General features: G+C 39.2%; 1 protein-coding gene across 2 annotated transcripts in view; it reads right to left on the reverse strand.

Moving 5' to 3' along the window:
* Nucleotides 1-15417, reverse strand: part of LOC136778821 (CD151 antigen-like) — an 80790-nt gene that overhangs the window by 15763 nt on the left and 49610 nt on the right. For both annotated transcript variants that reach the window (XM_066735960.1, XM_066735952.1), the window contains one exon: nucleotides 14866-15039. In XM_066735960.1, the coding sequence (XP_066592057.1) occupies nucleotides 14866-14991 (126 nt within the window). In that variant the 5' untranslated portion in view covers nucleotides 14992-15039. The remainder of the gene's footprint in view (nucleotides 1-14865; nucleotides 15040-15417) is intronic.

Consider the following 15417-nt stretch of genomic DNA (forward strand, 5'->3'; position numbering starts at 1 on the left):
AAAATGCTCTACCAATATTTCCTGCGTGTATTATATCAATTTTCTTTCTCGCCTCCCCATTATGATACGCGTATATAAATAGGAGTTGCTGCTATACATTATACGGACTTTTGGGTAGACGTAAAGAGTGGCTGTATATCGTTGCGTACGTTCCGAGGTGTTATAGAAGCGGAGGCGACGCCTATATAGCGCAGGTCGGATCCGTCGGATATCGGTCGCGCACGGACGTCGTCGGCTCTCTCGTAGTCTCGCGTCGATCGAGTGTTCCGCCAGCGATGACTTTTTGTCTTGCTTTTCGCAGTTGACAAGAAGGAAAACCCCCCGGAGGGCACGCGTCGTCGTCGTCGTCGTCCCGGACGTTCCTGACCTACGATATACGTTACACCGAGCTAGAACGTAAATACATCCCATGTCCAAGAATATTTACGATATCGTGGTTCGAGCCGGTGAAATGTAACGGGGACAATGCTCGAGTAACGACGCTTAAAATAATCAGCAACATTAAAGTATTCCATTGGTGCATGCATGGATGTATATATGTATAGCCCGATATATCCTGCAATCGTACTTGAAAATGGTGTCCTAGGAGAGACGATATCGATTTACGTAGCAATTTCCTTCTACAGCTTTCATGGGTTCTTTAATCGGCACACCCGACGTACATATTGTCCCAGGGCAAATAACGATATATCGTGATTTTATCCTTTACTAGCTCTCTCGCGCGCGTCTTCCTTCCTACTCTCGCATTCAGCTTCTAATAAAATCCCCGGGCAAAGTAACCGTTATTCATTTTTACCAACGAGAGACGCATTCTGCTATTTATACTTATTCACATTTTAATGGACTTGACAAAGTTAACGATGCATTCATAATATTATATTTATACTACCAAGTTTAATTATTATTTCTATATACGATCGTCTACAATTGCTTGATTATAAAACATGTCCGACCAATGCAGTGGATATCTTTGGGTAAAAGAATATTTTATTAATAAATAAACTGGTTGAATTTCATGAGAATTTTCCAGTTGTAACAATAACTTGGAAGAGATTCGAAGGCTCGGTTCCATCATATGACCCCTCGACCAGCGCTTTCAGTTGTATTCGTTGGTGTAAATGTGCACGAGAAATGGGCAAAATCAGTGGTAGTAAAACTATAGTCGAATTTAGAAATGTCTGGTCGAGTAGAATGAAGAATTAACGCGATAAATATAAATCCGATGGATTATTGATGAGAGCTAGCTTAGAAATAAATTCAAGAGAGAAGGGGCGGAGGTGCAGGAATTAAATGGTCGAGCAGAGACGGAATGAAAATTAAAGGACTCGCTGGTAATTTGTGAGAGATTACACGTTCGGCGGTGCTTGATCGAGGAAAGTCTCAAGTTGGCGAAGCTATTAATCAGAGGTTTCGTGGGGATGGAATTAGAAATTTTTCAGGAATGAGAAACGAGAGGAGGAAACGTTAGATAAGGGGTAGAGATAACGCAATAAATATCTCGCTCGACGGCAATATAAAATGTTGAATGTCTTGGGTACATTCGTAAGCGGGGCACAGTTCCTGTATCAGCTTCTATTTTATTCTGTCTGACTTTTTTTGTCAGCGGGTCTCACTCTGGGCGGTGGAGGCGGTGGAGACCCCCGCGGGACCTTGCGGCGCGCGCGTACACCGTACCGTACCGTTCATCCAAAGTACGAGCACGTATAGACTGCAAGAATATCGGCCGATACACGCGATTTACGATATCGCCAAGCTGCCGGCATGTCGAAAGGTGCATCTTCGCTTTTATCTGTCCGGACAATGATAAAATAATACATTCCTCGCGCTTCCTATTCTTTTTCTATCTTTCTCTATACATTATATATATATATACGTATATATATCTATACTTTACTTCAACCCACTATATTTCTCTTATCGAATACTACACTATAGAAACGGAGTTGATGAAGCAAATCTTCGATGCATGGATTTCAAAGTTTTTGTTTATTCTGTATATTGTGTCAATAACCGGAGCATATAATTATAGTTCCAAAAGCAAGTACGAGAGAGGCGAGGCGAGGCGAGGCGAGGCGAGACTCCATACCCCACGTAGTATATAACAAGGACTTTGCAAATTATGCCCTTGTCGAGTAGTATTTCTGGCCAAGCTTTGTGCGAAAAGGCACAGCTGAATTAAAGATTCGCTTAAAAACAGATTTTCAATCCTCGAAGAGAATTCATCAATCAGCTTATATATATGTATATACAATGTTAATTCGGATTTTACTTTGGTATTAACATATATATTTAAATGTTACAATAATTGAAAGAAATATTATATCCTCAATATAGAGGGATACGAATCAAGCTGTTTTATTCACAGCATTTTTGCACTTGAAATTTTGAGTATATAACACCCACGATAAACCAAAATGCGGTATAGTTGATGGTTAGTCTAGAAATAACTGACCTAATTCTAATAGTTGGAACTATATGCTCAGCGTAATTTACCCATTAGAAATTCTAAACGTGCCTCGTGGAACAAAATGCTTCAACGTCACGTCTGTTCTAGCACTCTTCCAGTCTCTAATACAGTCCAAAGAGACACGCAGTTTTATGCATGAGTCAATTTAGCATATAAAAAAAAAGAAAGTAATCGGTTTTTTTTTGCACTTTAACGATCAGCAATAATATTCGATCATAACGCTCCCACGTGTATGGCATCGAATAATTAATCGATATTTCCAAGTCCAGTTGAGGATCTTTGGGAATTTCGAGGAAGAGCGCGTTAGACGTATAAAATAAATCCTTTTGGCTTTTACTTTTTCGCGTTATACAACGCGACATTTCGAATATTAAAGTTATAATGGAGTCATTTATATACAAACGATATTTCGTTTAAGCTAGATCAGCTGAAATATTTTCCAACGTCAGCAGCCAGCTTTTCGTAGGATCGCGTTGCTACGAGCTGCATGTATATACAGTGATATGTATTAATGCAAAGGCTCGTGCGAGGATTTTGCTAATGCGAATCGATCCTCGAGTCACCGTTTCCCGTGTCGGATGCTACGTACGGAACACTCGTCGACCTGCACGCTCCACTCGCCGCATGCACATTAATAATCAAGAAATCCGATTATTACGCTGCTGCAACTTGGCCTGGCCTGCCTCGCGTTAATCCACTCGCGACCAATTATAACCAACTTTTCTTACACTTGTCAACCAATGCTCCAATAACTACCCCTCTGCTAATTTATCAAGAAATTCCATCTTCTTTCCAAATTATTTCCTTTATTATACAATCTTTATCAATTATACATGCATGCACGTATAAGAGCATCCGCAGCCTTTTTTCTCACCTATAAGTTTTCGAATATTCTTTGCAAACAATATATACTCCTATAATTTTACAAATTTTATATCAAGCTTGAAAAATGCAATTATCGCATTTTGCAAAAAAGAACAAAATACTCCCCTCTCGACGCACATTTTGCGAATTACTATTCACAGTAAGAAATTCCATCTTCTTAAATTGCGTCTCGTTTCAATCTTTATCAAGAAGCTGTACGCAGAGAAATCGAGTCATTTTTCTTAGCTAAATATTCAAATATATTTGCAAAAAAGTAATATTTCAATTTTTAACAGCTTTCCTCGAGGAATAAAAATATTGCACGTTGCATAAAAATCGAATATCTTATATTGTCCAGTAAATATGGTATAGCCGCAATCAACGCAAATATCAGATTCAAATACCAAAATTCACACACTGTCTCACACATATACCTATATACCTATATATATATATATTAATTATTATTACAAAAGTGACATTTATATATTATTCTTACGTCTTTAAATAAAGAAATGGCAAGTTAACTCGATTGGGCTTTTCATACATATATATAGGTTTATTCTTTGGAAATTAAAAATAAAACTAAATCGTACGTACAGGTATGCAAGGTCGTCGTTGCAAGGAAAGTAATTTATGGGAATCGTAAAGACGCGAAATAAAATCGTAATCGTAAAGCTGTCTTTGGGTTGCGTTTTGCGCGTAATTTGCAGGAGTACGTAAGAAAGGAATGGTTGGTTCGGAAGGGAGCTAATATCTTTTTGCAGAGCGCGCGCGCGAGGTTGGATCGGTTGGGAGCCGCTGACGTACACCGAAACTGAAAGGAAAGGAGCGCACCGTGATGAAGTTATTTCGTGTTTCGGAGTGAAGACGTTAGCGAACCTTACAGCAATGAGCATAAATTTTACCAGTTGTCCAGGCTTATCCGTCAGCTGGATATTCGTGTGCACCGGCAAACCTGGAAATCTCGCGTGACAGGTTTTCTGGAATTTAACCGCCCACGCTCTCTGCTCGGTCCCTCTCGACTCTACCACTACGCGGAATACACACCCATATATATATATATATAGCATGCAGAGCTCTCAATGTGTCCCCAAGATTCTGTATCGCGAGAGACAAGCAAAATCTTTCGGAACTTAACGGAACTCCAGGACTTTCCATTCCGTGACACACTCGGCACATGTGCTCGTGCCAGAAACTCACTACACGATCATTTTTAAGATTCTCTACTGTGTTATATAGATGACTTTTATCAAACTTACCATTCGTGTCGATACTTCAGCAGGGAAGATCGAGAAGCAAACGTTACGAGAGACACGAATCATTTGTAAATTCTTCTCGATCGACCGGTATTTCGTACTTTAATATATGTTGTAATAGCTATAGAAATTAATTATTTTTTTTTGTTTGAAACGGACAAGTGCAGCTGCTCTATATCAGAGTTTTAATTAACGTAGTAGCCTAGTTATCGGTATCTAAAACGAAGGCCCCTATAGCTATGGTTTTCGTACAAGTTGAAAGCTTATTGAAAAATTCAAATTTTCTGGATTCGTCAAACTTAAAATGTTATCGCCATTGTTTCACTTTCCGCGTGTTTCAAAACACCAACGTCCATGTAATTTCTCGTTCAATTCGCGATGCGCGTTCGACCACTTTTCTTTATCCAGCTAAGCAACTCGATTAATTTCACCGCAAGAGAATTTAACTCCTAACTGGATGTACAAAAGCTCGTTCGTAAGCATTCCCGAAACAGAAGAGTAGCCATGCCGGAAAACAACTAAAACGCTGAGCAGAGTTTTTTTAACCAATTTTCTCAGCCAAAGGCGGATACAATTTCAAATTACATTTAAATTTATCGAACGTAAGAGAATGCTTTCAGCAAAATTTTATTCCTCTCCTGTTTTTGCATGCTCCCGTGCCCAAATTAGTAATAATAACTCGTGAATTAATTAAAATTTCAATTTTCAACATTGGGATAATACCAAAAATATAGTGGTAATTATTGATATAAGCGTATACTAATTTAATTTTCAATGCATTGTCTTGATAACTATACTGATGCCTAATCCAATAACATATATATTTCGAATCATTTTTCACAAGAGATCTAATTATATTTTCTTTTACCGAGGAAAAAATGATAATTCGTGGATAAATTCGACAGCTGTCCCACCTGCACGATATAGAAAAAAAAATTAACGAAAGACAAGAATTATAATTAACTCATCCTAAGAAAACATATATATAATTGTTGCTTTTTGAACGGTATATATAGTGAAGAAAAATTGAGGATGGATGAATTTATAGGAGAAAGATTGAGCATTAGTGGAGAAATTCGACAGGCGACCGTTGAATGAGACAGAGAAACTAATGGAGCACTAGCAATGTCAAGCAGGGCTCTGGGCTCCGAGGTGGAGAGTTTTGAAAGTCGCAGCGGGAGTGCATTATGGTGTTCTCCGCGATATCAATTCATCCCACGTCAGCAGCATCCTTGCTTCGTCTTTAGGAACTTGGTTGTTTACTAGTTACAACAGCTGGTCGTCCCTCGTACCCGAAACTGCTGTCAGCTTTGGCTATATATTTGCAAAATATTTGTCAGGTTATAGTTCCCCAAAGGACCAGCTTCTTTCTGGTCGCACAAACGTTTGGGCAAGAGGAGAGTGATAGACAGAGGTAAACAGATAGATAATTAACCAGATATATATATATATATATATATATATATATACACACAGATTGATAGACTGAAAATTCGATGAAATAAAAAATCACGCATAAGATTGAAGGTCGAAAAAAGCATTTAATGAAAGGCAAAGCGGCCCGTGTCACTGGCGCCTATAGTCTCGACGAAAATGAAGCCATCAGCGCTGCGAGCCCCTTACCCATTAAACTTCTTTTAGCCAGAGAATCCCTGGATACTTTCTATGCTAATTCTCTCTGCTTATTATTTACGACTTCTTCCACTCAATTATTCACCTAGTATGTACCTACATATACATATACCAGCGTACACGGTAATTCTCAGCTTTTACCATTTCCCAAGTGTCGCGCTTCTGGTCTCTTTGTCGATAATTACACGCGTGTCCGTTATATAACTTATGCATGAATACATATATATACGAAAGAAAGCTCGAGATTTGCTTGGTTCAATGGTGCCGCCTCTATACCTTTTTAACTCTCGAGCCTAGGGCCTCTCACTGATGAATAGTTTCGTTTCGTTCGATCAGATAAATAATAATAATAAATTGTTGTGATAAGCGAGTCACGAATTGAACGAATTACATTATACCGTTAATAAATGTAACCACATAAGCTTTCTTTTCTATATAGGATTTGTGTTTTGCGAGTGTTTGCAAGGTTCAGGCGTTTAATTACATAGGAAGATCGGTGGGATATGGAGCAAAGGGATGCGAGAAGGTAAGAAGCGAAGAAGGTCAAGGTGATCCTGATGGTATTAGGATAAAATTGCTTGTTCCTGGCGTGACGGCCGAGTGTGCCGCCCTGGACGCCCTGAACGCCCTGGGCGTCTTCAGCGGGTGCAACCGGATCAGCGCGGTTGCAACTGACTTTAGTCTTGTCCCTTGATATTATCTGCAGTTTGCCTATATATATATATACTCCTGCATCTCTCTTCTCTCCCTCTCTCGGATCCTCGCTAAACCCTCAGGCTGATCACGCGTCTCATGATTTACTTGCTCAGCCCCACTATCAACATATTCAACGTTCCCCACGTGCACCACTTCCTCCACCCACCCTCTCTCTTCCCTTGATAGAATCGTTCCAGAAAACACAATTTTTCCACGATTCAAGAGTACCACGGTATAATTCCTCCCACGCGTATCTCCCTCCAAAGCTCTCTCGCTTCACGATTTACAAGCGAAATCCTGAAAACCAATTATTGCCCAATGTCCATTCATAACTTTACACTCGCACACAACAGCTCTCTCTCTCTCTCTCTCTCTCTCTCTCTCTCTCTCTCTCTCTCTTGAAATTTATATTTGCGTAGGACTAGTGTTATACACACGTGGGCAGATACGATGTTATAAATGTGATCCGAAGGCCACTCTGACAGTGAGTTTTGTGAAAGCCAAGATACGTGCTTTTCTATATTTGTTAACGTTAATTGTACTTACATTTCCTGAGGGAACGCGGTACAAGCGTTTCTATAGAGTTTCTGGATTTTAGATACTTTGAATTATAATTGTTTCAGTAAGAAATTATTGATTTTTTGGATTTCTCATCCAAATGGATTTAGAAGTGTTTTATTTTCTGGAAAATTTGATATTATAGAAGGATTTTGAGCTTTGTAGTTAAGGCGAGGATTGATTCGTGCAGCGTTGGAAAATTGGATGGTAGATGGTTGGATATATATAGTATAGCTAGTACCCGGAAGGCATTAAATCGCTGCTCGATCTTGACGCGAGAGTCAGTTTCGCAAAAGCCAATTAAGATACGTACCCTCCTGTATTTGTAACGTTTAATTGTACTTGGCGTTCTGCGAGCAAAACGCATCCCTCAAATTTGATAAGCGTGATGCAGTTTCAACCATGTCGTTTTGTTTGTTTCCCATTAGGATTTATTCTTTCTCCGTTTATCATCCAGAAGAATTATAAAAACCTTCTGACAATGATCCTTAAGAAATTTCATACTGTACACAGCAAAAGATTTGAAAATTGCAGGTGAGGTAAAGATGAATTCGTGCAGTTGGAAAATTGTAAGGTAGGAAATTGGATATAGTAGCTGGTGCCCGGAAGGCATTAATCGTTGCTCGAACTTGACGTAGGAGTCAGTTTCACGAAAAGTAGGATACATGCTCTCCTGTATTATTTGTAAAGCTGTCCATTCAATGAGTCGATATGTTCGATCAACTTGTTCGAACAAAATTTTAAACTTAGCGATAACCATAAGATCTAAAGTCTTGGCCATTTAAAAAAATCATCATTATCTTTATAACGAATAGTACTTTGCTACTAGAATTTATTGCCTATCGATTTATCATTCGGATATGGATTACAAAAACTGTTTGACGATATTACTTAAGAAACTTGATATTATAGATAAGGACCTGAAAATTTGCAGGTGAGAAAAGGATTGATCGGCAAAGTTGGAAAATTGGAAGGTAGAAAAGTGGATATGGTAGCTGGTACCCGGAAGGCATTAATCGCTGTTCGAACTTGAGATAGGCGAGAAAGGGCCACCTTCCATGCCTCTGCCAACGCGTACGTACAGAGTTAAGAATGAACGAGCATTAGCATAAGCCTCGCAAAAGATCGTCTCCTGCGATAACCGCAGTCCCTTATATTTACAACGTCAAAACCAATCAGGTAGCAAGCAGCCTCCAGGATCGGATAAAATTCTGCAGGAATCTTATCCACCTGGAAATCATTCTTCGTAATTTAAAGTGGATCGAAAAACGTTCTAAATTATTGCGATACAAAAATTATGATCACTCTCAAGAATAAATATAATGACAAATCTTTGAGTATAAAATATAGGTATATGTGTAATTAAATTGGTACAAGAGTAAAGAAGAAAAAGATCATTCAGAGGTTTATCGGAGGGATTGTAATTCGATTTGCTTCTATATAATAAAGTGGAGAAGAAATAAATGTATAAGAAAATAAGGTCAATATATATGTATATTAATGGAATTATTTTTGTGGGTCGATTAAAAGTGCACGAGCGATTATTATTCCTACTGCGCGAGAGACTACAAGTTGTCTTTGGAATATCGTATACAAGATCCAATGTGGAAAAGGCAGATGAATCTATGCGAGAGAGCTAGAGGAGTTGGTTGTATCCTCCGGCGAAATTAGAATAATTACGTGTATATTCTGTTGCTTATCCCGTCGCACGGTACGGCGCGACGCGGCGTGGCAAGGGGGTTGCTGCTGAGCTTTCCCATCCCGAGTCATCTTACTCTCAGCTAGCATCTGGCCTTATCCAGCAACGTCGTCTCTCAACAATCTTCCCCGTTCTGCCCTTCGGGATTACCAGCCGAGTTATGTGTCTGGAACACCAGTCCCCTCGGGACTAACGCGGCCAAAACCCTCTCCCTTCCAAAAACCTAACTCGTCGCAAGAAAACACTTACTCTACAATCCATTTTCCCCTCTAGAGCTCTTTCAACAAATTACTCCATTTTTACACTCCTCGATCCCTTCTCTCTCTCTCTCTCTCTCTCTCTTCCTTTACATCATAATTTCATAGGGCGAATTCGTCCAATACTGCCGAGACTCTTAAGCAATTTTCCATTATTTTACGCAATGAAAATTTATAGTTCTTTCAAGCTATTATTTTATTTTTACACCCTCCCCCCCTCCTTCTCCTCAACCTCATTCATCTTTCCACTCACACATTATGCAGAAAATCCATCCGATGGTCACGAGGGCTTTTACTAATTTTTCATTTTATAGAAAGAAAATTAATAACTCTTTTAACAAATTGCTCCATTTTTACAGACAACTCGCTCGTGTTTCTTCATTTACATCATAATTATATAGGGAATTTATCCATTGCTGACAAGAGCTTTTAGGAAATTTCCATTATCAATAATTGAACAATATTTTACAGAAAGAAGATTAATACACACTCTTTTAAAAAATTATATTACTCTACTTCTAAACCTCCACTAAGTCATGTGTCTATAATTTATTCAACGCTAGAGAGTGTGGTTTGTCGTTTTTCAGGATTCATAATTGAAAATGATTTAAAACAAAAAAAAAATGATCACGCCTTTTAGCAAACATTTACATTGAAGTATAGTTCGTTTAGTGTAAGGCACTTTGGAAAAGTTTTTTTTATTACTAATGAAAAGGTGTGGAGTTTTAGGGAGTATGGTGAAAAATTCGAAGCTGCGATGAATTGTTTCCTCGAAGGGTCGTCGTTGGTTCGTCGTTGGCTCGTCGATTGTTGGTTCTCACGCGAGGGGTCAGGAAAAAATGGGCAAAATCGATGTTATTGAGGCGAAGCTTCCTGGGAGTGGATTCCGTGGATTTGGCGTTGGCACGTATACGCACACACACGCATACATATCGGTGCGATAATTAAGCGCAGTGATGCAGAGTCACGCGACAAAATTCTTCGGCCGCGTGAAAGGGATTTCAATGGTTGCTGCATGGTGCATGGGTACACCGTACACGCGATCCCTCGATATACGCGCGAAATCGAACACACGCGTGCACACACCGGCTAACGGCTTGTCGTCGGCCTCCTGCCAATGATGAATCCTATATATGTATATACGATCCCCCACCCGCTACGTGACAATAATCAACAATCGTATCGATTCGGCGGATTTCAAACAGCTAATTAAAATGTTTCGCGTTCCATCTAAAAAGCATGGATCGTGTCCAAATCCTGAAAATACTCCAAAAAATCAAGAATCTTAAGTGAAACTGATGAAAGCTCTGATGATAGTCGAAAATTAATTGTAAACAAAATGGAAATTGTTGGCGGTTGGACTATAAAACGGTTGAGAAAATCAGTCGAGAGAAAGTGGAAAATGGAACGGAAAGTTGCATGTGTATATAGTTAAAAATGTAACGAGGTAATAATAGGGATATATATGGGAAATGAGACGTACACACACACGCACGTATAAACTCGCAGTAAGATAACGAAGAGTTTTTGAGCTTCTTAGGAGCGATTCAAATGCACCGAGACTGCTCTGGATGAAGCTTAAACGAACGCATTTGAGAAAGGCAGAAACCGTAATAGCCTTAGTAATACAGGATGCCTGTGTAATGCGTGTAGTTGCGCTTTGCAGGTAGAACCGATTGGACCGCACAGTGAGATAATAGTCGTTCCTTGCAATAGCGTGGTAAGCGCTCACGTACAATGAAAGAGATTATGCCAGTACACATGCGTGTGTGTCGGCGTGAGAGAGATATAGACACTAATCTACAAAAACTATTTAAGCAAGTAACGCAAGATTGAAATTACTACTTCTCAACATCTCGCACGAATCACTCAAATATGAAAAACATTAAGAATATATTGAAAGATAATCATATATAATTTATAACTGGAATACGCGATGCATATATATATGTTCTCTCTATTAAATGTAGCTTGACATTCTTTGCGGCACTCTGTTGCACAAGCCTTCATGTATACGGTATACAATGAAAGAGAATACGAGAGTACGTACGCAATACAAGAGGGTCAGGGATGCTTCAATGGACAAAAAATATTCAATCTCGCAACGATCGAACGAACAAAATTAGAATCACAGGAATATTTAAAAAATATAATGATATACGATTTCAGATGGAGGAGCACGCGCGACTCGTATACATGTAGCGAAAGACACTCGGAACAAGTTTTGGTATTGCTTATAGAAGCTGGTCACCAATTAATCTTGCAGAAACAAGACAAGAAGCGAAAGAACGAAGAAGGTTCGCGAGGAAGCTCGCATCGGAACAGGCGCGAAATATCTTATTAGCTGGCAATTAGCAGCTCGTCACGCGCCGATACTAATTATTATAATTAAGCCACTCTGGGCGTAACTCTTGATAGCTGCGCGTCAAGCTTTGCCTATACGCGAGAGGATCTACCTTGAAGAAGCGCCTTAAATTTTAAGTTTGCCGTGACTCGAGTCCCGAGAGAGAGAGAGAGAGAGAGAAAGAGAAGTTGCAGCACCTCCCACCGATTAATTAAATCGTCGCCTTCGGGATTAACCGTGGCGTGACTCGCAAAAGCCCAATGAAAAAAATTGCAAGAGTATCGAGCCGTCGAGTATAGGTTTTAATCGACGTAAACTCTTGCTTCTTGTATAATTGGCTTTATATATGAGTAAAAGGGGGAATGATCGAGTCGTTGGAATGACAATTTTTGTCAAGTAAATGTGCGATAATTGCGAAGATATCGTTTAAAGAGTGGTGGTCGTACCTAAGCGAGGGGAGGGTGGGGTTGGAAAATTGGATAGTGTGAGATAGGCATGAGTGAGTTGGCCGGGTTGGCCCTATACCTGCATGCTGACGGGATCCAGTTTTAAGCTGTACATTTTGCATTATACGAGTGAAATCCTAAATCTCTCATGGTGAAAGCTCATAAAGCGTGCTTTGTATGCATTAGCTCGGTACAGCTTTGATGCTGAATACCAGCAACTGTCGAGAAGCACTTCGGTCTTGAACAAAGCGATACGTCCTGCCAATTCTACGCCAAGAATTCATCTCATGAATGCATTCGACGCCTGAATCAATGATCATAGAGTGCAAACACGCATTTAAGCATCTGCCGATCTAATGTTATACCCTCGACAAGCCATTTCGAATCAATTATCGTAAAGCAAAGTATAGAAGCTTCTTGCCATGCCCTATTACAAATCACTCCATTCCAATCTACCTCCTAATATTATATCATCGCACTCGCTCCACTTTAATTCACCGCGGATACCGAATATTAAATCAACGCGCAAAAGCAACTCCATTGCATGGACGATAATAATTAATAAATATTTACATGTGCTGCATTAAAAGTATAATATGTGTGCGATATTTATTAGAAATTATAATCGCCGCGCTCGTGCATGATATACAGAGAAAAAAGAACAAACTGCTGAATTTTATTTGCTTTAAATCGTGTAATCAATTTTTAGTAAATATTATTTACTGCAATAATTGCATTATTTATATGAATTTCCCTCAGCTATATCAGCAACGATGAAAACAATGTAAAGAGTGTACAAATCTGAGCAGGATTGCATCGTAAAATAATTACTATCAAATATTATCGTGATATCGAGGTTTATTATTATTGATTACCATACGGGTTTTGCATATATCGTTCTTTATGTATAATCTTGTTACAATTTTAAAAGGAGCTTTCTGGTTTACGAGAGGCGTACCCGAAGCGGAAAATTCACGCGGCGAATAATCTGAAAATTTACGAGTTTCCGCAGATGCGCGTCGTTAATCCGAGGTCGTCTCGATAAAACGAGTACTCGTTTATTTTGAATCGAGTAACCCCTCCCCCCCCCCCCTCCCTGCAAAATCACCAATTCACTCTGACACGGCCGGGGCGCGTTGTCGGTGTGTACACGTCTACGTCTCAGCTCTGTCGCGTCGGTATCGCCTTAAATTATACATTGCACGACAAGCTGCATAGACGGGAAATGCCGTCTCTTTTTCAAGAATAAAACATCCCCAGGCCTGCAGTATGACCAAGAATGTAAAGCCTTGCAATCTTATAATTACCCCGTGTAATCTCGTTTCGTCTCATTGGTAATGCTATAAAATTTATGTAAACGGTCCGGGGGAATGTTTCAATCGTTAAATTTATTATATATATATATACTGCACCATAAAGAATTATTTTTGAAAAAGTCAAGTCGATGTAAAAATGAATTCGCATCGTCGGGATCGATGAAGAAGGGACGACGATTGGCGATGATGAAAATTGAAATCAGTTATATATATATTTTCATAGCGGAGAGAAATTGCCAAGTGTTTCGTGGGTGGAAGCGCCACCGAGGAAGCCAAACCGACCACTGGAAGCTGGCTGCATTTTACGACGTGGCTTTTATTAGTATTTTATAGGACGTATCATCACTTTGGACGACTGTGTTGGATCACCACCTTTAATGTCGTCGTTGGAACATGAAAAAGAAAGTGCCGGCTGCATCTTTAAAAGAGCTATAACGAGTTTCATGGTCCTTTACAATTTGTACTTCTTAATAACCAACCTGGCCAATGCAAATCTACGTTGCACTGACCTCGCTGGCCCAAAACTGCATCACGATGTAAACTGCAAAATTACTTGGCTCTATCGTCGCTTATACTCGCGCTCGCACCAGCTGTACTTAATTATCTTCAGCATTTTGTACCCGTCGTGTTTAACTAAAGTTTACACCGGATGAGTATCACTGTATAACACTATTCAACCTTTATAATCACACTTATTTCTAAATGTCACAGAATATTTCATTTAACGCTATACATACTCGCACTGTAGATGGTATAGCGTACTATTATAAATTACAGAGTAAATACGAAACAGAGCATTTTCGTCTTCAACGATAAAACTAGAGTTTTGATCAGTAAAAAAATAAGCTGGTAATTTTAGATTGCAGTGTCCATCGTGGTAGGAAATAATTTTACACGAAATTGAGAGGAGTAATTAAGTCGCCACAACTATTTTAACGTTACTGGCTGTCGCGGTTTACGAGTTAGAATTGTGGCTTGCTGGGATATTCGGTTATGCTAAATTTCATCGAGAGCTTCTTTTGAAGCGAACAAAAGTTGCTCGAGTATCGCGGATTCATTTACAAAGAGATTGGCTCTGCCCGCAATTAAAAGTCTTTCAGTCGTAGCGTGGGCGTTGCAATAACGATTAAAAGGCTACAACAGCGTCGTTACTTCTGATTGCAAAGGCAGTTTCAATCGTTCGATGATCGTACAAATGGTTTTCATCAAAATTACCAGAAATTTCATAATTTTACGTCGTACTTTACAATTGAATGAATATTCTTAATTAACAATGCGATATTGCAATGTTTACTCCTATATACAAGAATAATGAAAATTTACTTACGAATAAAACCACGTTGTATATATGGAGGACGTATTTGAGGAAATTAACAGAACAGCAGCCATCGTCCCTCGTCCTTATTCTGGTCGAAGTGCCTGGTAACCTTTCGGAGCTCTTGGCCATGATCATTGGATTTCTTTGCTAAATTTTCACCGCTCGTGTTTCTATCTCGCCAGACTGAAACACGTAACGAACGACTAATATTAATATTAATAAACTCTATACTGTAAATAACATTTACCACTTGATTAAATAATTTTAAACTCATCCCTCGCATTTACCGAAAGCTTCCATTCAGTTTCAAAAAGGGAGTAAATCTAGGGTTGAATTGAGATTTTTTTGGCGAGGAGCCAACAGTGCACGCGTCGCTGCACTTCCGGTAAACTAAACTTGATTGCACAGGTAAAACGAAGTTGATTTCCTCGAGAAGGCAGAAGGCTGCAGGAAATAACTATTACGAAGTACTCGGAAAGAAAGTGTCTCGAGAAAACCAGAAAAGAAAAAAAAGTAGATGGAAAATTAAGTATTCAATTTTTAACAATTGCTACGAGTTAT

Source organism: Prorops nasuta, unplaced genomic scaffold (assembly GCF_024137725.1).
Source record: "Prorops nasuta isolate Cenicafe-Biocafe unplaced genomic scaffold, Cenicafe_Pnas_1.2 PNAS00002, whole genome shotgun sequence".
Taxonomy (NCBI): Eukaryota; Metazoa; Arthropoda; class Insecta; order Hymenoptera; family Bethylidae; genus Prorops; species Prorops nasuta.